The following is a 23,630-nucleotide window of genomic DNA, read 5'->3' on the forward strand; positions in this document are numbered from 1 at the left end:
TTAGAAGAAGTTCATCACTCCAGATAGAAGCTTATTTTGATATAGATTACGCAGACTCTATTGATGACAGAAAGCTACTACAAGATTTTGGATTTTCATTGGAGGTAACTTAGTTTTTTGGCGAAGAAAAAAGAAAGCTATTGTGACTCGATGTAGCGCAGAGTCAGAATACCGAGCCATGGCTCAAACTGCTACTGAAATCACATGGGTGAGAGCCATACTAGAAGGTCTTGGAATTTAAACAGAACTGCCTATAAAAATGCATTGTGACAATAAAGCAGCTACTTATATAGTCAATAATCCTCTCTTCCACGAACAGATCAAACATATCGAGGTGGATTGTCACTATATTAGAGACTTAGTTCAAGCAGGGATATTTCTACTAAATATGTTGTTGCAGAAGATCAAGCTGTACATATATTTACTAAAGCTCTTTCAATATAAGATTTCATGAAGTGTTGCAACAAGCTGAGCATGATAGATATCTATGCTCCAGCTTGAGGGGAAGTGTTGAGAAAATGTATTGGTTTGAGGTTTTTTGTATTTTAAAATTTTATTGTTGTGTAGTTATTTGAATTTTTAAATACTTATTGGTCTCTTTATGTAAACGGTTAAACATAACCCTAATTACTTCTCTTTTATTAATTTAGAAGTGAAGGAGCCGTAAGAACTAACGAGCTCCCTTCTCTTTCTCATCCTCTCTCCTCTCTACCTTCTCTCAACTATCTCTTTCTTCTTCATCTTCAGTCTTGCTGATCAACATTAAAGTTCAACAAAATTCATGTCTTAATAGTTACAAAGAAAAAGTTAGAGATGCATAATTGTCCTATTAAGTGAAATAATGAGCATATCCAAATTATACTTCTTGTTCAAGCTTCTTCTATGACATCTTTAGCTTATCTGGATTTATACCTTGCAAACTGAAAACTCAGTCAATTAGCATGAGTATCCAATAAAACTAAGGCATTCAGACACTTACTACAATTTAAAGGATGTTAGGGTTGTCAAATGGAAGGGAAAGGGGGAAGCTATAGTTGGACAAGAGAAAAAATTATGCTATGTTGTTAAGATTACAACAGTGGCCAAACATGCAAATAAAGGAAAATAGATGCAAAATACATATGCATATGAGGAGCTTTACTCAACCTTAGAGCTCATTTCCTACTACTAGACCATAACAATACCCAGAAGGAAGCAAAAACCACGAGTAGACCAATAAGAAAACTGAAAAAAAGTAAGCATAAACAAACCATTTTTGACTTGTATTTAAGAATGAATCTCAAATTCGAGTTGTAGGAGTTAAGAATGAAAAAGGAGATGTAATCAACTAGTTGATCATGTTCCAGCCATAATAGTGCATGGACTATTTTTGTCTTTGACATTTTTGTCTAAAGTTCTACTATTACACACACAAACACACACACACACACATAGAGAGAGAGAGAGAGAGAGAGAGAGCTGTTACATTATGTATAACATTTATCCCAACAGAACATGCGTTGTCCAATCCTTTTTTTCCTTGGTGAATGCTGATAGTTCATACTTCATAGTCTTCAATTTGCATAAATTATAAATAATATGATTTGTGTGCATTGTCAGAGGTAATGATGTGACAAAATATGTAGAGCTTTATGCCCTTTTCTTTTTCTATTGGGAACTAGCAGCAGGAAAGGAGTACTATTTGCAATTATAAAAAATAGTGGGTTTTCAAGTACATCTTAGGTTGAGAACATATTGAACTATTTGGATAAATTGCATAATATCATTAATGAGTATATAAATAAAAATACAACATTGTATTGTATATGTAGCATCTAAAGGATTATTGAGAAGAGTTGGAAGAATATCAATCGGAGCATAATCATAAAGGAATACACCATGACTAAAAAAGAGTGTATACCATTAAAAAAAACACTCACAATTAGAATAAATCCTTAAAGTGACATTGATACATTGTGACACAACAATACACTAAGCAAAAAGTGCAGGTCAGAACAAGCTTGAACATGCAAGTTCCTTACAACACCACAATAATACCTATAGAGCCTAAAGATGCTTGATTTTGTAACATCCATAACTATGAAAAACATGTACTTTGATTTTGTAGCAACCGCACTTGATCAATGAAACTTGATGGCAAATCAGTAGGAAGAAGAAAAGCCATGTGGATGTGGCATCAAACTTTTGTTCATGCACTACTTGCACATTTAACAGGTCCACACATGACAAAAAAGAAAGTAAATGCTACAAAGTTATAGATTTGTCATAGAGGCAAGATACTTATCATGATGGCCTTTTCAAAGATGTCTTCACCCACAAAGCCCTTTGTTATCTCCTTCACACACACACACACACACACACACACACACACACACATATACGCATTTCTGGGCCTTTTTTTGTTAGGTAAAGATGCCTTCCTTCATAAACAATCAGGCCAAACTACCCATTTACAATCCTATGAATAAAACCAATGACACAATGAACACCAAAAGTATATATATTTGCACTTCTAGCCTATCTGTTAGGTAGTGGTACATTCTTCAATGGACAATTAGGGCAAACTAGTTATAAAAATTCTATAACCACATTATATAGGGGATTAAGGTATAATGAATGCCGAAACTTGCACACTCTTTGGCATTTAGGAGAAAGTGATGATTATGATTGAGTCTTAGCCATTAGCTTGGGCTAAGATAGCATCTCTTGTAGTTGTGATCTTTTACTTCTAGTTTTTGCTCTTCTGTGGAGGAAGCTTCAGTTTTTCTATGAAGGCCAATTAGAAACCGTACTTAATTTTACTCCATTCATAGAAAATTTAGTGAAATATGATCAATAGAAAGATATGTTGCCAAAAGCTCCACAATGACCTTGGCTGATCCTCGTAAGCTCTCTAGTCAAAAGCTTAATGCATAGAGATAGCTAAGTGGGAAGCTTAGATTTTTTCTTTTCCTTTTCCCTTTGTATTTTCAAATAAGTTAAATGAATACAACCTTCAGCTCTTATAGTTGTAATAGACACTCTTTTAATTTTCTTCACTCTTTAAGCTAATATAGCAATTCGAACAAATGCACTTAAACTGATGGATCTTATCTACTTATTTTGATGGCTAATTCATACGTATGCTTACTGGTGCATTGGACTATTGATTGATATTGAAAGAATAAAATTCTTGGGTTAGCAGTCAACATCTGTCTCCCTCTCTCTCTCTTGTATGAAAACTTTTGATATCTCACACAAGCCAATGGAAATGATGTTACATGCATGGCCATGAGCGAATGCATCATCTCACTTTCAAAGCAAGACATGCAGAAAATGAAAGTCCATCTCGATATGATATTCTTTCTGTGAGTATTTGAATTCTAGAATAATGTACAAAATATTCAGCATAAAAAATAAAAATTTGTTAGAATGATGCATACTTCAGATGCAACAATCTAAGAAATATCGTCAACATGCTTAGAAAGAATGCAGTCACATTGAGTTTCAATCTCACCATGAAATACATAATGTGGAAATGTGAAGACTTGTAGAAACAAGAAAAAAGACCTATAATAATGCAATAAAGAACAAAAGGCCAGCTTATCAAGAACGTACAACATTTCATTGGCTTTGTTTATAGTTGGAAATGGCTAGTTTGGCCTCATTGTCTATTTAAGTAAAGGCTCACCGTACAACTTTTTCTCTTCATTGAAAGCAAGTGAAAGCTACAAAGATATGCATGGACTTGTTGACGTAAAAAATTGCTCAACAGACAAATTTTCTGAATCCAAGAGAGCTTTTATGTCATATCATGCTATTCTTGTTTCACAGTCCAGCTTTTCATGTCCAAAACTGCAAGCAACTTCTCTTGTTAATTTTTCTAAAGATAGTAAGAACGAGTAATTTACCTCAGGCTCCTTATCAATAAAGACATTAACTAGAAATTGGGTATATGTCGACCAAAAAATAGGAAAATATATGTTTTCTTTTTATTTTTATAGCATACCATGTAGCTATATTTTATTTTCATTCATTTTGCTCATGCTTGTATGAAATTAGTCACGTAAGCATGAAATTAAGAGTACACGGGTTTAAGAGAAACTTTTGGGTTGTTATTAGCGAGTCTTCTTCATTTACTTGTTCTCATCTTTCTTATATGCTTTTATATTGCATTTCCATTTTTATGACAGATAAGAAGCCAACTAAAAATTTTGACTTGATGGAGTACAAGCATGGCACAAAAGCTTGGTGATATATGTGCTTTGATTAGGCTAATTTAGAGAGAAGCACTTGCCATGCTTGGAATATTTGACTTTCTTAAAGTTGCACCCCCCCCCCCCCCCCCAAAACACACACACATATATATACGTAGTATCTACATTATTCCATGTAGTTGAAAACAATGTTAGCAACAAAAGACAATACCCAAAATATACCTTTTTATAAGTTTACGTGTTATTAATTTGATTTTATGAGCAACCATTATTTGTAACCATATATATCATTTTCTAACGGCAATATGTTTCACAACGTATTGTAAATATGGAGACCTTATGCCATTAGCTACATGAAGAAACTATAGATAATAATATAAGCAAAATGGGAACTCTAGTAAGAAAGGAGAAAATGAATAAGCTATGGTTATCTGAGAAGTGCCTAAAACGAACAAGCTCAAACATGTCTATTTGACAAGAATTTTCTTGACAAAATCTTGATACCAATTTTGAATCTCTTCATTTTTTTCCAAATTGGTTTTCATTTTCTAAGTAAATTGCAAGGTTACTTCCAATTTTCTCCATAAGAAAGTTAACTAATTGAACAAAAGGGACCATTCTCTAAATAATGTATGTGTTCGTATTTACTTGAAACAATGTCAATTGTGAGGTATGAATATTGTGAAAACCACAAGGCTTGATGAGCCCTGTCTCACTTTTAAATTTTCGTTCCATTGTATTTGATTACCACATGGTGCTTGGCCATTATCTTAACAAAAGGTCAAGTGAAAAAGGAATATGAAAGATTGATGAAGGGAAAGGGCTCTAGATCATTCATAATGACAGTTAGAGAAGACTCAGAAGAATGGCCAGATACCCCTAGGGTAGAGTAGGCCACAACTGGTAGCAATAAGAAATCAATCATAGCTAAAAAAAGGAATAAACGGTCTAATAAGTGAGACAGCCACCTAACTGCCGAGTTCTCACCTGCCATGGAGAAGTAGATAATCTTTGAAGGCAAACAACGATGATCATCGGAGATATGTTGAATTGTAGGTTGATCTTTTGGGTTTTCTTGGCATGGACGGAGTAGAGCCCAACTAGATGGACCTCAAAGAGCCCAACTAGATGGACCTCCATCGCTTCCAGAAGTACTGTGGTAATGCAGATTTGAGCAGCAAAACTCTTGTGTCCTTGATGCGAGTGCAAGGCATGAACATAAAAAACACAATCAAATGCAACAAAAAGGTTTGCGAGGGGACTGGAAATTTTCTCCTTTCTTTAGTGGTGCTCATAGTCCTAATCGATTCCACTTCATCATGAGCATGCTTGGCACACCAAAGACTTGAAAGGTGGCATCCACTCCTGAACACCATAAATATGTTTACCTGCGACATTCTACCATTTACACCACAAAAAGCCGTTCTTCAATGGTGTACCATCCATTTTATGCCACTGAAAATAATTTTTTTTATTGTGATTCATGTTTAGATCAAAGCCTGGGTTTGTGAAAATCCAGTTTTGACAGCATGACATTTTCAAATGGGAGTAAATAACCTCCCCTATCCCCCATTTGTGAAAACATCTTTTTTGGTCTCGTCACAAGAAAACACAAACTAAGTTTCAAGTGCAGGTTCAATAATTAGGTTTCACAAAACTATATTTTTAACAGTTTTATCCAAGAACGAATCGTCGCTCTAGGCAATTCATTCCTAGATTTTTCTAGAGAGAGAGGGAAAGAAAGTCACACCGACTTATTCTTCTCTCTTTACGTTGGAATAAGATTTTAATTTTCACTAATGAGAATTTTAATCTTGATTGAAAATTTAAGTTTTAGATATTGTTTTGCATCCATCTCTAACTTAATCTTGGAGTTTTGTTCAAATTGGACAAAGTCCTAATTTTGCTATTCATTGAATTTTTTAAGTAGCATCTAGACTTGGTGTAGAAAGCAACGACATCAACAGAGTTGCATATACACCAAATACACGTAATCAGCTTCTCATGCATTAACCAGTCACTATCTAGTCAATTTTTTTTTTGGAAAACTTTTAGTGTACTTTAATTGTAATTATTTTGCAATATGTACATGAAAATGGGTCAATCGACTCGAATATTGGCCAATAATTTCCCACCCACTACCCCTAAAAAGGTGGGCACAATGAAAGAGGCAAAGGCTAGTATGCATCTAGTCTCTATTCCAAGCTAGTAACATGTCAACTTCTTATGATACAAAAGAGTGGGCACCGATAAATAAGTTAAAACATAATAGAGACATCACCCTCAAACACCCAAAACACCCAAAACATAGATGGAACCTTAAATATCGAGAAAGGGTGTAAACTTTGGCTCTTTTAGTAGGCATTAGGATGACAATACTCTTGATGATGGTTATTGAAAAATAACTTACATTAGCACGTCATCCTTTCAAGCAGGCATTACTTGTATACCCTAGTAGGCACACCAATAAAGTGGATCCTTGAATTCCACTTTCCCATCCATGAAAGAAGTATGACATATTCGACGTTGAGATCCGAGTCATAGAAAAAAGCAAGAGTTAGAAGGAAGTTGCAGAGAGCACACATCGTTCGGTAATAGAGGAGTCGTTAGCCCAAATCTTTCAGCCGTTTCCTCAATGTGTCCATTGACTTCTTACGGGCATCCTGCTTGGAAGCTCGGCTTCCTAAGCTCCCGAAAAGCCTATCCGGTGTATCCTTGAACTTCTCGCAGACAGCTGCCACCCTTTTGTGATCTAAATAGTTGTAGCTTCTCTCTCGAATGACTGGATTCATAAAGTTCTCTGGTTGGTTGCTGAGTAAAAGGTTCAGCAATTGCCGTGCTTCAATCAAGCAATCCTTTAAGCTGCCCTCTGGGTTTAGCTCGCTCAAGCCACAGCTCTCAAATCTCTCATCTGCAAAAGCTTCCAGTACCTTCAAATCTTTGTCAATGCTCATGACTGCATTTAGATTGAACCTCTTCACACTATCACTGAGAAATGCTCCCACTACAGAATCAGAGATGTGCTTCAAAGCACCAGTGCCAACCTTATATAATGCTCCTGCTGGCAAAATTTGTTGGGCTGTTGAAAGCAACGTGTCTAGGTAAATGGTAACCTCATTTATGTATTCATTCTGATGAACTTCGTCAGAGGTCCAACTGATGTTCTCTGTAAGACTCATAAACTCATCAAGTTTAGAATTTACCAACCTTAACAATGTCTCATAGGCAGCATCCTGTGACGTCCTGAGAACTGCCCTGGCTGTTAAAGCGGCATGAGGCTTCTCCGCTATGCGCATAGGAAGTCCACATAGTTGGGCAGCTTGCCTAACGAAAAGGTCACATGCATTCTCCAAAATCTTCAAGTTCGCTGCAATTTGCATTGCCTGAGACACACTTGAGGTGCAACCATCTATGATCTTCAGCAATGCTTCATTTAGGACATCAATCAACAGTTTGTCTAAATATCTTTTTACTACATCATAGAAGTCCGTATGGCATCCATACGATGAGTAGCTTACAGAACTTTCGACAAATGATCTCACTACACGGCAACAATCCGGAACAGTTGCAGAAAAGGGTGCAATATATGGAAAAGCAGGCATTATATCTGAGGTTTGAAGTTGGAAAGCCAACACATTCATGTTGTATTCGTACTCCTTCTTCATCACCATTTGCTCATATGTGTCCCGTGCAAGGATCTCATTTATCTGCTTTCGGCACTCTTCAAGAAGAAGATCATGATATTTGTCTCTACTGTTACTCAATACCTCAAGCAAACTACTGACAGGGTACCCAAATCTTTTCAGAGTTGCAGCAAGGAGAGTGACATTGTCCTTGATTACCAAGAGATCATTGGCTGAGTCCATATGGGAGAAGTGTTCCTCTACCATAGAAGCTATCTTTGAAACGGTGGAATCCCAAACAGCTTCTACTTGATCAGCAGAGAGCAAGCTTCCTGCAGTCCTCAAGACTCTATCTTCAATAATGAAGTAGCCAGCTGCCTGAGCAAAAAAGGTCTGGTGGGATTCGAGGAAAGGTTGTGCTGGTGAGATTTGCATATCCAAATTGAGTTGCATCAATCGATTTTTGTAGTAATAATCCTGGAATTGAGCTTCAAGGCCAATGCATGTATGAATATGATAAGCTCGATATACAGGTGTGAGATCAAATTTCAAATCAACATCTTCATCTGTGTCCTCTACGTCGAGGACATACTCAGACTCTCCTAGCCCTGAACGGCTTTGCTCTTCTACCTCACGCTGCCGAGAATGTAAATCCACCTCTCTCTGTCGAGCTGATATTGTTTGCCTAATTGCTTGCTGCCCAATATCCTTGGCTGCGCTCCTAATCATAACAAGCCAATCATTGAATTCATTGATTACCTTCTTCTCTATGTGGGATTTGACCACAGGGAGTTGCCTCTCGATCACTCGATAAAGAGCTTTCACAGGGATCTTCTGTAGATAGTTTTTCTCTATCTGATCCAGAGTTTTAAGAGCAGGATAGAAACGATCATTTGAGATGTCATGGTTACATTTTGCACAAAGTCGTAGAACCTGCAAGCATGTCTTGGACATCTTGATTGCATTTGTGACATTAGTTTTTATGGAGTAAGATTCAAGCAGCTCCTCAAGCTTTAAGAGAAGAGAGGTTGAGGTCTCTTGAAGCCTAAAATTCTCGCTCATTAACCCATTTTTGAGTTCATCTGCATCTACAAGCACTCCACGAAGCTCATCCACTGCACGTATGAAGTCCTCATAGTGCAGCCTACAGAGTTCCTCAATCTCGATCTCCTTCTTCTTAACCACATTCTTAAGCTGATGCAAGAGATTTTCAGGCTTCCCAATTTCAAATGCATGCCTCACAATTGGACCTAGATCATCCCCATTTGCAACGGTGGTTGCCAAACCCATGTCATCTCCACCATCCCCATCCTCTAAAGCAGTTCTCTTCTTAGGTTTTGTGTGCATTGTTCAGGTCAAGTTCTGCAATAAAGATAGAATGAACAAACCAAATAAAAAATGCAATGAAATTTAACATCTGAGGCAATTTTAGTATAAAACCCTCTATATCTATAAGCCAAAGAACTCAAACAGAAAAAATAGAAAATGGATTAAAAAAGAAAAACCCATCATTATGAGAGAGTTAGCGACATCCTCATGGAATACTACTGAGAAGAATTTGTTGCAAGCACATCAAAAAGAAAAGGAAACATATTATCATTGTTTTTCATGTCAGGCACTCCAAGTGAGGCAACATCGAAATGAAAAAACAATAAAAGACTACTTATTTCATTACTATAAATATAATTCATGGTTTCCATCGATGAAAGAGGACAGAGAAAGGGCTTACAAGCAGCACCCATCTGGCCTGACAAAAACAGAAGAACAAGAATTAAGACACCAATAGTATTGAGGCAATGACTAACGTTAATTTGGGTGTCTAATGGGGATTGACATTGATTACGAAACGATTGGGCCAATTAACTGATAGTTCACAAAAACAACACGTTATAGAGTTAATTTTTCAAAATATCATTGAATTTGAAATATTAATTTCACAACCGACATGTAAACACTAAAACATGTTGATTGAGTGATTTTTTAACCAGTCATGCGTGTGTGTATGTTGGGTCGATTTGGTTCACATCTTCAATCATATTGTAGTCCACATCACAAATCCGAAAGTTCGCAGCCTTAGTCTGCAATAGGTGAATTCAGATCTATATGGAGGGCCTCATTCTGAACCAAGTCCAGATTCGCTTGCATGTAAGGTATCGGATTTTCGACTTGTATCCATTTCCACCATCCGACTCCAAACGCAATTCGGCGATTTTAGTTAGGGCTGTTCATGAGCGAGTTCGAGCCGAGCTTGGCCAGCTCGAGCTCGACTCGACTAAAATTACTCGAGCTCGAACTCGACTCGAGCTCGAGTCGAGCTTCCTACAGCAAGCTCGAGCTCGACTCGACTACTGAAAGTCGAGCTCGAGCTCGACTCGATTAACCCGATTTAGCTCGACAACTTGTTTACCATTTAAGCTCATTTAACTTTAGCTCGTTTAGCTCGAGCTCGACTCGCGTAACAGCAAAACAGAGATGAAAAACATATATGAAAAAACGGAGATGAAAACCACACGACAATAACAGCAAAACAAAGATGAAAAACAGACATGAAAACACCAAAAACAACATTACATGTAAAAACAGAGATGTAATCAGTCCACATTACATGTAAAAACAACACACGAAAACGAGAAGAACGAATTTACTATCAATAACAACAAAATAGAAAACACCACAAGATTCAAAGCAATAAACCAAAAAAAAAAACGAGGGAGAAGATAAACCCTCACCGGGGAGTCCGGCACAAAGGTCGCGCGTCACTGACCACGCAAACGAGACCCAGGTGCTTGAAGAAGGGAGAAATCACCAACCACGCAAAGGAGACCCAGGCGCTTGAAGAAGGGGGGAAATCACTGACCACGCAAGCGAGACTCAGGCGCTTGAAGAAGGGGGAAAAAATGAAAACCCAACAGAAGAAGAACCGATTCAAGAAGAAGAAGAAGAAAAAGAAAACCTGCCGCCCGCCGCCCTGCCGGCTGCTGCGCTTCGCGGCTTCACCCCATCGGCCTTCCCCTTCTAGATGGAACATGGTCGAATCACAAGGGTGCTTCTCTCGTGACCTCGTCTGGTCTGGTGGTCGACGGTCGTGGTTGACGGAAGAGGGAAGACATGGTCGTGGTCGACGGAAACGGAAGAGGGAAGACATTTTGCGGTCGATGGAAGAGGAGAAATCGAGAATAGAGAGAAAGGCTTTCGACGTTTCGTTTTTACTTTTAACCCTAAACCGGTGAACCAGTTTCATGAACCAGTTTGTACGAGTCGAGTCAAGTTTATACGAGTCGAGTTCGTGCAACTCGAACTCGACTCGTGTAGCGTTTCGAGCTTAATGGGTGAGCTCGAACTCGACTCATTTATAAATGAGTCGAGTTCGAGTCGAGCTTTTCCGGGCGAGTTCGAGTCGAGCCCGAGTTGACTCAACTCGTTGTGCAGCCCTAATTTTAGTTGACCCAATTCTTAATTGGACCTGGTATTTAATGAAATGGGGCATGACATCAATCTTTATTGTCTTCGAAAGCTTGGTCCAGGTGGCACAGAGTTTAACAACCCAACACCCATAAGAGATGCTCGAAGACTTCCCCTTCTTCCAAGTCCTATGTCAGTAGTACCTGGGCGGGGTACAATACACTCATAATCTAGAGTGTTTGATTCCACCATTTATAATCTGGGAAGTAGCACCTATGAAAATCAAACCAACTTTCCCTGCGACTGCCTGCCCAACCAGCTATGTCATGCCCTAGCTATGTCATGCCCTTTGGTGCCTGCAACATAACTCACTTTGTAGTCTTCCATATCACTTCATCCCCATTTGCGTCTCTCCACTAATCAAACCTCTTTTCTTTCTTTCTCCTCTTTCGTCATATGTCATATTAAGATAAATTGAGCATATGTCAAACGCCTTATCGTAGCCGTGTGCGTAGGGTGTGGTGGATGGCTGCATCTTCTTTTTGACTCTTGTGGCGAACTCGCCGATCCACATTGCTAGTGGCCCGAATCGGCTAGGATCGTCAACTCTCTGGGTCACAAGTGAGGATTTGTTGAGTCAATGGAATCATCAATTAATTATATGCTCTTTTGTTGTGGATTGCTGAATACTGAAGTTTATCATTTTTTGAATTGTTAAATATCATAAATTTCCCCAAGTATACACAAACAACCATATTACATATTACTCAGTTTTAATTAATTACAAAATCAAGCATAAAGTCCTACAGGCTTCCCTTCTTCATCTATTTATAAAAAAAAAAACACTTGAAAACATGACTTCCCTTCTTCATCTATTTATAAAAAAGATGCACTAAAAAACATAATATTTGCCCCTTGAGAAGTTTCGGAATCTTGTATGTTTTGCAACAACAGTACCAAAGATTTCATTATTGTAAGCAGCTTGGACACTTGCTGGTTGCTCATCCCTATATATACATAGTTATTGGTAGATACCAGACTGCTTGGGTAAGGGATAAAAAAACACACCTCTTAAATTTGTGCTAAAAAGTTTTTTAAACAAAATGTCAAATGTGTTTATAAGCATTATTTCATATAAATCATGCTTTAATTCAATTTATTTTTGTAAAAAAAAAAAGATAAACTTTCTACTACCAAAATTTTGATGTTATAAGAGCAGTTCATTTTTTTTATTATTAAAGAAACATTATTTAAGTAAGAAAATGACTAACTTAAAATGGTGTGGTTATATGACACAGTATTAAAGAAACATTATTTTAATGGGTCTGGCATTTGTTTCTTACCAAATGCTCATATATATATATGAAGGAGACCAAGTGAAGAGACAGAGAGATGGAGCCTGACAACTAGTATTCAAAACATCATGAATGCGTACTATTAAACAATTAATTAGGAAAGGTAGTAAGAGTAGTATTGAGTTATCCTATATTTAGTTGGCAAAGTTTTAGCTACGTCAATTATAATGTTGAACTATAGCACCTCAAATGGATGAACTGCAGCTTCGCAGAAACAACAGCCAACAAACAAAGAGAAAAGAAAGAGGGGGAGATAAAGGACAAGTAAAACCTCACAAATTATTAGGATTTCCAGCTTCGCTTCAAGGGGATAACTGCTTGACTCGATCAACCTCGTTCAAGAGAGCTGTTGGGCAATGCAAGAAGGCGTCCATTGGATTCCTCGGCTGCCAAGAACTGCTGCCTATGCTTGGCAGCTAGAAAGCCAGTGGATATATATTTGCTTTCAATGTAACCATTTTGATAAGTTTTGGTTTTGACATAAGCATTTTTATATGTGTCCAGTCATTGGTTCAACTAGCACCATCTTGATAATGACAAGGAGCATGACGATAATTCTGACAGAATTATTGTAACGGCAGTATATTAAAAGAGAAATTAAAGAAGAAACATCATACCAAATCATATCCAAATCATATTGAAAATATTTGTTAATTGTAAATCTTTCTTTGATGTACCTATTTAACGTTCCCAATGGATTAAGTCACATGGTGGAAGTTGTGTGTTAGTATAAATTTCTTCTTTTTTTTTTTTTCTCTTGTGGAACCATTCTCTATCACTAATATGGTGTGCTTGTTGATGTGCACCAGAGGTTCTATTTGGCCATTCCTAAAACTTTTATTTTTATCATTTTCATTGTTTTCTCGAAATTCCCATGACTAGGCATAACCTGTAACTTTCAGATGATGCTATGAATATGAGATGAATGATGAATCATTTTACAAACTAGATAAAAGAGAATCAGGCCTGTCCACCGTACTGCATCAGGGAGAAATTTTGTGTATTTTCTAATTTTTTTTTTCACTTTACAGCTGAACGAGAAGATCGACTTTCATGTTTAAAAATGAAGAACAAAAGTAACAGGTTCACGTGGGTATGATATTCCAACGCCCCTGATCATTGCCAGGGTTGGAAAACTCAAGCCGTTCAAGAAAATGAAAACAAAAAGGGACGTGAACGAGGTCCTTTAGAATCGGTCATCGATGCAGTTCTAAAAGTTACACTTTTCTGCAATAATTGGTTTGCCAATCCAATCTGCAAAAAACTGTGATCAATTGCTCGGCAAAAGCGTATTACAAAATATATTTAAAAGGTACTTAAAATTTATCATCTGGATTATGATAGGTTTCAAAGCATGCTCCATGCAGTACAATCATGTGGTAGTGGGTACATATAAGAGAGTCTCTTAAAGGCGGTGGAATGACAAAAAAAAAACCTTAAAATTACACAATTACAAAAAAAAACTTTAACCAAAGAAAATAACACATGGCCATTCAAATGGAACCATGTCAATTAATATTAAAAAATAAATAAAATATTACTTAATCAAACATGGCTATGCAAACTGAATTAATCGAAGTCTGAACCATTTTATACTATTGAAAACGACCAAATGAGGCAGATGGCTTTAGTTTTTTTTTCATTTATTAATTTTTTTTGTTGGTGCATTTTAGAGGAAAAAGGTTTATTGCCTCATTAGCTCATCCCAAAAGCACTTTGGTTTCAACTTTAAATCAAAGCAAACTCCACGATTAATTTGATCATCGACTTAATTACCAGGACCCGACATGTATCTTTAATTCTATAAGCTGCTGCATATATTTTTAAATATACAAAATTGAAATTTAAAGAACCATGTTGATGAATATATACAGTTTAAAAATTTTGAGTTGTGTTTGGATCACGCCTTTAATAATTGTGATTCGTGAAAACATGTGTTTGAACCATTTCTTAATATGGTTTGTGTGTTGCTTTTTGGTGAAAAATCAACAGGCATGTATTCTCTAAGATTCTTCATTACCTGTCTTTGGATTATGACTGTTTTCAAGCCCTTGAACTTGTATTGCCAACTCCCTGAAATTGAATCTGAAGTACTCTTGGGCTTGTGGCACGTGAAACACCTCTTTCTGCTGGCACAAGAGAGAGAGAGTGTGTGTGTGTGAGCCGATGAAATGGGAGTTCATTAACAAAATTGGGTGACAAGTAGTCACAAAGAACACAAAAAGTCAGCAAAAATGCAAAGAAAATAAAGTAAACAAAGAAGCCACCAAACAATGAAGGAACAAAGAAGAGGGAGAAGAGAGATAGAGAGAGAGCACAGACCATGTAAGGCTCGGGGACAATGCGATTGATCATAAAGGAGAAAGGAACAGCCCACAGCAGCGATGGAGGATGGTTGAGAATAAAGGCCGTAAGCTGATCATGCGCCCCATTAATAAAGGAAGAAAAGGTCCAACTTTCCTTTCTTTAGCCTCTCAGTCAATCGATCTGATGCCGAAAGAAAAGGTCCAGTCATCGATGCTTTTGCTACTTTCATTCTTCATAAGACAAATATTTGATCAAACAAGAAAAAAGGACAAAACAAACCTACCACAAACCTGGCCGGTTAAATTCCTAATGAACTAGCTTGGCCAAGAGCATGAACTGGGCTAAATTAATCGTTGTTTGATGTTGATCTTGATATTTATCCGGTTCCTTGTCTCTCAATACTACACCCGATTCATTATATTGCTCAGCCAAATGATGCAGTTCTAATTCCATGTTGATAAAATATTTGTTTGTATGGATATCCATAGTTAGTAGTAATTGAGAATACTGCAAAACCAGACCAGCTCCGAACAATCAACTCCTAATGAAATGGATGTAGTGGTGGCTTGCTGAAAACCCAAAGTTTTTTTAACTTGATTATATTAAATAGATGGATCTTATATGAATTATATGACTTGTTTTCAATATTCAGCTTGATCGAACCAAGCCTTCTGAATTTCTTTTATGAATGTGGCAAAAATAAAGGAAAGTCCATGAACCGACCCCATCATGATCTCAATCTAGTAGAAACTAAGAAACATCACCCCAATTCGGCATCCATGGGTCATGAACTGACCAGATACCCTATTTAATAAGTGGAACTCATTAGCTGCCCGCTCATTCGACGGACAGTAATCATACCAAATGTCATCAATTCAATCCCTTTTTTAAGAATATGAGACATCAAAGCCGTACAAGTAAAGATACAAGATTCATCAATAAACCTTATTTTGTTAAGGAATATGCTTGCCTTCTTATAGACCATATTGTGCGATGGACATGTTATGTAAGTACATTTGAGAAGACATATTTCCAACTACCAAAAATTATATACATAATATAATTTGGTGCTCAAAAAAGATATGAACATAGTCTTCTTACAGAAATTTGCTGAAATGGACGAATTTTATGTAAATGTACATTGTAAAACAAGTTCCAGATTGCAATAAAAAAAAAACAATATAAAGTGCAGACAGTCACTCTATCAACAGATTTGTATAAGTGATATCAAGAGAGTGAAGAGATAAATAAACCAGTAGACAGAAAAATAGAGAAACCAAGTCACACGGAAGACACACAAATTGTGTGGTTCAGATAGGTTGTTTGCCTTCCTACATCCACGTGGAGAACTAAGCAGGATTTATTATTATATGAAGCATCAAGTACGGTGAAATCAGAGAAATTATTATATGAAATATCAAGTACGGTGAAATCAGAGAAACTATCCCCTTACAAAATAATGCTTCTACACCATGACCCTCCGCCCCAAAATTCCTTTAGGTAAACCTCACCTATATGAAATGAAATGGACAATTCACCAGCTCACGATTGCAATGAATTGAGCTAAAATAGGTCTACTTCCTACTAAAATGAGACAATCCTAGCTCGATTCTGCATCCAAATTTCAAAGAGTAAGTTTATTATAGCCAGCTCAATCTAACTTTAGTCGACCATGGAGTAAAATCCTCAATTTCTAGTTCAATGCAACCTAAACTAACCAAATTGACGTAAAATGGGACCATGTCTAATGAACTGATTCAATTCTAACATAATTCTACAGTCAATTCCAAAACCAAGTTCAGGATGGATTAGTTGTAGCCTATGTCATAACTTTTAATGGTTAATGAAGTTCAACCAACCAGCACTAGCTCAAACTTAGCAAACCCTGTCATATGATGATCATTCCATTGAGTCAAACAGTAATTTCAATATTCCACCCAAATAGGTCTAGAATTGTGTTTCTCCGATTCCCTTGATTCAATCCTCAGCCCAAATTGAGTAAAAATGTTCTAGAAGTAGCTCAATTGGCTTTTCTTCATTCTAGCCTCTCTTGCTTCACTAATTCCACTTTGAGTGACCTTTGGAGCTAATTTTTAGTTTGATATTGATCAAAATTCTTCAATTTATCATAATATGCTTGGCTTGGATTCCCCTAGTCCATCGTAAATTCAATTATCCAAATTCAGCTTAGTTTCAATCTTATAGGTCACTCAGGCACATCATACTTCTCAAACATTTCATGACTAATATTTAGCCACTGAACTCATTTCTAGCTGGATCTAATGTGAATTTCCTGTTTTCAAGATCGATTTATAATAAGATATGACACGAGAGTATATTCTGCTTGAATGGGTGTAGTATGCCCAAAAATACTGTCATTTCATGTTCCATTGATTATGTTTGGATTATGCAAAAAACAGTGTACATCTTTTTTATGGCTGCAGATGTCATAATTGTGGATTGTTAGCAGTTGTTAACATGTTCAGTTATAATGGATAATTTAACTATATATAATTATTCATTAGTACTCAAGCATGTTTAGGCTCTATATATGCTCTATTGGAGTTGTAAGGAACTTGCTTGTTTAAGCTTCTTAAGATTTATAGTTTTTGTTCAGTTTGTTGTTATTGCATGACAAGATGTGGATGTCACTTTTATGGTCTATTCTAGCCTATTTCAATGCATCATAATTGGTCAGTATTTCTTGTATGGTACACATTATTTTTGTCATGGTGAATTTCTTTATGATTATGCTCCCATGTTATTCCAACTCTTCTGAATAGTGCTATATATATGATATTGCAATGTTGTATTTTTCTTCATATAATTATTAATGATATTGTGCAATTTATCCAAATAGTGTTGCTGATACTTCTCAAACCAATATATGTCGAGAAGTTATTTTTTATTGTTGCTTATAGTATTCTTTTCTTGCTTCCTAATTAAAAAAGAAAAAGATAAAAAACAGACTCCATATTCTATCACATCATTTACCTCTAACAATGCACACCACATATATTGTTCATGATTATACAAATTAAATGCTAGGAAGTATGAAGTATCAACAATCACCAAGTAAAAACAATGGGTCAGACAACCCATGTTGTGCAAGGACAGACCTTATACAAAACGTAACTCCTCTCTCTCTCTCTCTGTCTCTCTCTCTCTCTCTCTCTCTCTCTCTCTCTCTCTCTCTCTCATATTGTAGAACTTTAGACAAAAAAAATGTCAAAGATGGAAATAACACATGCACTATTATGGCTGCTCCATGATGGACTAGTTGATTAAATCTCCTCTTTGATTCTTCGGTCCTACAACTCACATTTGAGATTCATTCTTAAATCATACAAGTCAAACCTAGTTTCTTTACGCTCGCATTTTTTTGTCAAGTTATCTTATTTGTTTAATCATGGTTTTTTGCTTTCTTCTGGGCATTGTTGTGGGATAGTTGTTGGACAATGATCTCTGAAATTCAAAGTAAAGCTCTTTTGATGTCCATGTATTTTGTACCTAAGTTTGCTTTATTTGCATGATTTGGCTGTTGTAATTTTAACAGCAAAACAAAACCTTTTTCTCTCACTTGCGCAACTATAGTCTCTTCTTTCATTTGATAATTTTAACATCATTCGCATGTGATTGTAATACTTAGTGTTTTTGTCATGGGCTTACTTTATTCGGCTCGTGCTGCATGATGGTTACTTGTCTGTCATAAGCCTTAGGGGACAAAAGAGTATGCAAATACTTGAAAACAATGAGTGTGTGCTAAAATCAAAGAACGTAAGGAAAGGAAGGGAGAAACTTGTAATAATCACAGATTGCATTCATCACAAGGGAAACGTAAGCAATGAGATTTGGAAAAAAAATCAACTTTACTTACATAGGATAACTGAAGCTGTTTACATATGATTCAAATGTCGACCACCCAAAATGCAGAACCAACATGCATTGGGGTTGGTGGGAGGGGTGCACCATTACAAGTAAACACAAGCATAAACCAAAAACGTTATAAGCAAAAGGAAAAAAAGATAAAACATACTCAGACACAAACGAACAGGCTCCCCCTTCAAATCATGTGTCGTCATCGGTGCTAATTGTTGCATGGTAGGTCGAGATTTCCTCTAGGTGTCGCTGCCTTCAACTGGAAGGCATACTCCTGTGTCGGCTGCTCCTTGCCTACCCCCTTCACCAAGCACATTTTTGCCTCTCCAAAATAAGTGATTTCATGCAGAAAATTTTGTTCCATTTGTCAGTCCACCACTCTCTGTTTGCTGCTACAACGTACTTCTCTACGAGTCTTTACCATCGGCATGGAAGGGCTTTAGGTTTCAAACATGGAACACTAAATGTACTTTAAGGTTTGGTGGTAGATCTAGCTTATATGCCAACTTCTTGACCCTCTTAACTATGATGAATGGTCTTTCATACTTTCGAATCAAAGAACTGCGTCTCCATGAAAGATTCATATGTAGTCTGGGTATAGCTTCATGAGGACCTGGTCTTCGATTCTAAACTCTACAGGTTGTCGTTCCTTGTTGACCTACTTCTTTATCTTCTTGGCAGCTTTGTGTAACAATGTTTTAGCTAACTCCACTTGCTCCTACCAGTTTCTAACAAATTGGTAGGCGAAGGCTGTTCTTCCCCTCTTTTAAGCAACAAGAGTATGTATAATCAGCGGTTGCTGTCTAGTGGCTATTTCAAACTAAGTATGCATTGAAGGCTCACTCTTTTGTAGGTTGTAGTAGAATTGGGCTACATCTGGTAATTTCACCCAAATTTTATAGTTTGTGCTAACAAAGTGTTGTAAGTATCATTCCAACAAAGAATTGTTCTGCTCAATTGACTGCCTGTTTATGGTTATATGCATGTTAAAAACAATAAGTCTGAGCCTAGCGATAAAAGAACTTCATACCAAAACGTGCCTGTGAACCAGGCGTCACAATCACTTACAATGATTTTTGACACTCTAATACTTCACTGTATTCTTTATGAGCATTTTTACCATTTTTTCTGCATGACACTCCTTTGAGGTTTTGATAAAGGTGACATGTTTAAAAAATCAACACACAACTACAAAGATAAAACTAAAACCATCTACTTTTGGGAGGCTCACAATAAAGTCCATAGAAAGTCTTTCCCATGGACGTTCAAAAACATGAAGAGGTTCTAAGATGTTGGTAGTTTCTGATTCATCCCCTTGTTCTACAGGCAAATGAGGCATGTTGCACATAGGTCTCCACATCATCCTGCACATGTGGTCAATGATAACCAAGTTTGAGGAGTGCAAGGGTTCACTCCTTGCTAGGATGGCGTACCCACAATGTATCATGGTATTCCTTTAATAGCTCTCGTTTTGAAGATTGTCCCATCTTGACACAAATATGTGTTTGCCTTTGGTGAGGAGAAGTCCATCCCATAGCCACAATATCAAAGTCTTCCCTACTTCAGCTAGGGCCACTAGGTGCTTTGTCGTGGAGCCCTACTTCTCATGAACATGTTCAAAAAGAACACCCTCTAGCTATGGTTCGGAAGCCTATGCCCGATTAGCCATGAGCTTCATACGACTTAGTGCATCGGCCACAACATTGGTTCTTCCTGCTTTGTACTCTAGCACAAAATCGAACTCGGCCAATGGGCTTGCTTTAGGGCTAACTTCTTTTGACTTTGAAAATAATTTGCGGCCACATTGTTCATTTTCACAACAAATTGAGCTCCCAACAGATAATGTCTTCAGACACAAAGGCAATGCATGATAATCATCATCTCATTCGTACACAGAGTAGTGCCGCTTTGCATCCTTTAGGTTTTGGCTTCCATAGGCAACATGGTGCCCTCTTGCATTAATACCTCACTAATAGTAAAGTTGGAGGTATCAGTATGAACTTCAAATAGTTTTAAATGATCAGGTAACTTCAGCACAGGCTCCTGCATATGGACCATCTTTAGCCTATGAAAAACATCTTAAGTTGGCCTTGCCTAGGCCCATGTCCTACTCTTCTTCTGCATATCAATGAGGGACGCAACAATCTGAGAATACCCCTTGATGAACTGCTGATAATAATTCACCAACTCAAGAAAGGGCTGCAACTCTTAAACTTTAGTTGGCGAGTTCTACTCTGCATTGACCTTCACTTCATTGTATCCATGCACAACTGACCTTATCCAACATGACCGAGAGAACTTATTTCTTCTTGGTTGATGAGGCACTTTTCCTCTTCACATACAGATCATTTGCCTTCAAGACTTAGAACACCATCCATAGATATCCCACATGCTGTTCTAAGTTGTTGAATACTACAATGTTGTCGAGATAGACTATCACAAACTTGTCTAGATACATGTAGACAATCCTATTCATCAATGTTGAGAAGGTGGTAGGGGCATTCGTCAACCTAAACGGCATAACTAAAAACTTGTATGCTTCATAATGGGTGACACAAGTGGTTCAGCCCCTTCTTTCGGATTTGCAAATAACTTAAATGAAGGTCCAATTTAGAGGAATGCTTGACTTGTTTTCTACTATCACTTTGTTCAGTTTTTGTTAGTCCACACAGAGTCACTTTAAGTTGTCATGCTTCAATTGGAACAACATGGGGGCACCATAAGGTAGCCTCGGAGGGCCTAATGATTCCTCTTACTAGCATTTCCATTGAAGTTCTTTCAATTTCATGGGACCCATTTCATAGCCATGGTAAGTGGTTGTGCACTTCCAAGTCGATGGGTTCACTTCATGTCGATATGACAATCATCTCGGGAGTTTTGCAGCCATCATTTCTATGAATTCTTCAAAGATAGGCGCAAGCACCTCTAAGACCAAACCAAGGAAATCATCAAACGCTTCCCTTTTTGCCACCAAGTATGTTTTGCCTACATGCTTTAGGAACTTCCTCAAGTGGATTGCTGCGAATGTTGGAACCATACAAAAGACCTTGTATCTAGAATGTCAATGGCTCTCAAATGCAGCATCGAGACCATCTTCGTTAAGTTAAGGAACTGCATGCCTAGAATCATCTTTGGGTGCCATAGAGAAATTGGTTTTTTCTTATTAACTCTCAATTATTATAGCCACACCTTGGGCTACTCCACGGATGTGCTTTGCCTTTACTACCTTTATGTGTAACTCTCTATTCTCAAAGGTGAGATCCAATGTCTTCATCTCTTCTTTCGAGAAGAAGTTGTGGGTTGCACCTGTGTCCACCATTGCCTTCATGGACTTTTCATTTACAAGGATATCTAAGTACGTAAGTTCAGTAGTTGTTGTTGTTGTCACCTTTGTCATATCCTTCAAAACATTTAGGAATTGGAATAGTCCCATTTGTGGGTCTTCATACTCTTGACCATGCACTGCATAAGCATATTGTTTTGAGAGTGCATAGACAACTTGAAATGAGTATGTGTGAAAATCAAAGAATGCAAGGAAATAGAGAGAGAAATTTGCAATGGACATAGATTGCATTCATCATAAGAGAGACGTAAGCAAGGAGACTTGGAAGAAATCTCAACTTTGCTTATATATTTTGGCTGGAGCTGCTTACATATGATTTAAATGTCAACTACCCCAAACACAGAATCCCAAACATGCACTGAGACTGGTGGGAGGATGCTCCATTGCAAGTAAACACAAGCATAAACCAAAGACATTATAAGTAAAAGGGAAAGAAGACAAAATATACTCAGACACAGGAGAGGAGAGCAGTTTGAATGTTTTAGTCTTCTTTCTAACTGTTAAAGCATGAATTTCATCAAAATCAATGAACTGCAAGGATGTCTAAATGTTTTCTCCAATACCTTAAGTAAGGCAACAAATTATTTAGAAGATTTAGAGAGGCTGCAAAGGTCTACACAAATTTTATTTGCTAAAATTTCTAATTAGGGCTGCTATTTTTGTCAAAGATTTATCCTCTTTTTTTGTGTCCTATTGACATATGAGGCCATTTTCTCTTGTCAAATAATTTCTCAATAACATTCATGTACACTTCTGAAATGATAACCCAAAAAAACTGATTTCAGAAAATATTTTGAGCACTTTGTGCAATTACCTACTATTTGAAAATGATGTGGACATGGTCCTACTGAGGAGCCGAAGGCATTCTATGAACAAAAATATGATGGAAGTCAAGACAGCAGTACCAAAAGAATTATCCCCCCAATCCAAGTAGATACCCTCTTGGGGATTTTGGTTATGGACCACATATATGTGTGACAAAATTTATATTTTATGATCAACTATTGTAATACACTTCTTACATGAATGTTATGATTTTTGTATTGTATGATGATTAGTTATATGTTGATAATTATGTAGAATGTAATGTTTCAAAGTGTACTTCTCTGGTACTATTTTATGCCAAAATTGCACTATGGAGAAATATATATCGATTAGGTATCTCATATATATATATATATATATATATATACGCGGCACCCTAGACTTGCCAACATGACATGCAAACATGTGCCACTAAAAGATTTTCAATGGCATGCATTGTGTGTCACGGAAAAACCTTTTAGTGGCATGCTCAACTTGTCATAGAACGTCAATAATGGCAAGCAAACATGTGCCACCAAAAGATCTTAGATGGCATGTGTCATGTGTCACTAAAAGGCCTTTGGTTGCATGGAAAGCATACCATAGAAAGTTAACAATGGCACTTAATGTATCTCACTGAAGGACCTTGTCAGTGACATGTTTTTATATGCCATAAAGCACTTTTCTGACATGTAGTGGAAGACATAAAAAGCTTCAATGA

At 37.0% G+C, this 23,630-nt stretch overlaps 1 protein-coding gene across 8 annotated transcripts; it reads right to left on the reverse strand.

The window, feature by feature from the left end:
* Positions 1-6,400: 6,400 nt before the first annotated feature.
* On the reverse strand, positions 6,401-14,961 carry LOC116254107 (exocyst complex component SEC15A-like). 8 transcript variants are annotated; one of them, XM_050077999.1, is made up of 4 exons: positions 14,899-14,961; positions 14,597-14,705; positions 10,549-11,831; positions 6,401-9,181 (listed from the first exon to the last, which is right to left on the reverse strand). In XM_050077999.1, exon 4 carries the CDS (start codon positions 9,164-9,166, stop codon positions 6,803-6,805), a length of 2,364 nt encoding a protein of 787 aa, XP_049933956.1. In that variant the 5' UTR covers positions 9,167-9,181; positions 10,549-11,831; positions 14,597-14,705; positions 14,899-14,961; the 3' UTR covers positions 6,401-6,802. The 8 variants fall into 8 exon arrangements, with proteins under 8 accessions (XP_049933956.1, XP_049933954.1, XP_031485067.1 ...); XM_050077997.1 differs by having other exon boundaries at positions 14,597-14,702; positions 14,899-14,955; XM_031629207.1 differs by lacking the exon at positions 10,549-11,831.
* Between the last annotated feature and the right edge of the window lie 8,669 nt (positions 14,962-23,630).

Source organism: Nymphaea colorata, chromosome 5, assembly GCF_008831285.2.
Source record: "Nymphaea colorata isolate Beijing-Zhang1983 chromosome 5, ASM883128v2, whole genome shotgun sequence".
Taxonomy (NCBI): domain Eukaryota; kingdom Viridiplantae; phylum Streptophyta; class Magnoliopsida; order Nymphaeales; family Nymphaeaceae; genus Nymphaea; species Nymphaea colorata.

Bases quoted from the DNA above. Each gene is read 5' to 3' on its own strand.
- LOC116254107 (XM_031629207.1), bottom strand. From the start codon at position 9,166: ATGCACACAAAACCTAAGAAGAGAACTGCTTTAGAGGATGGGGATGGT.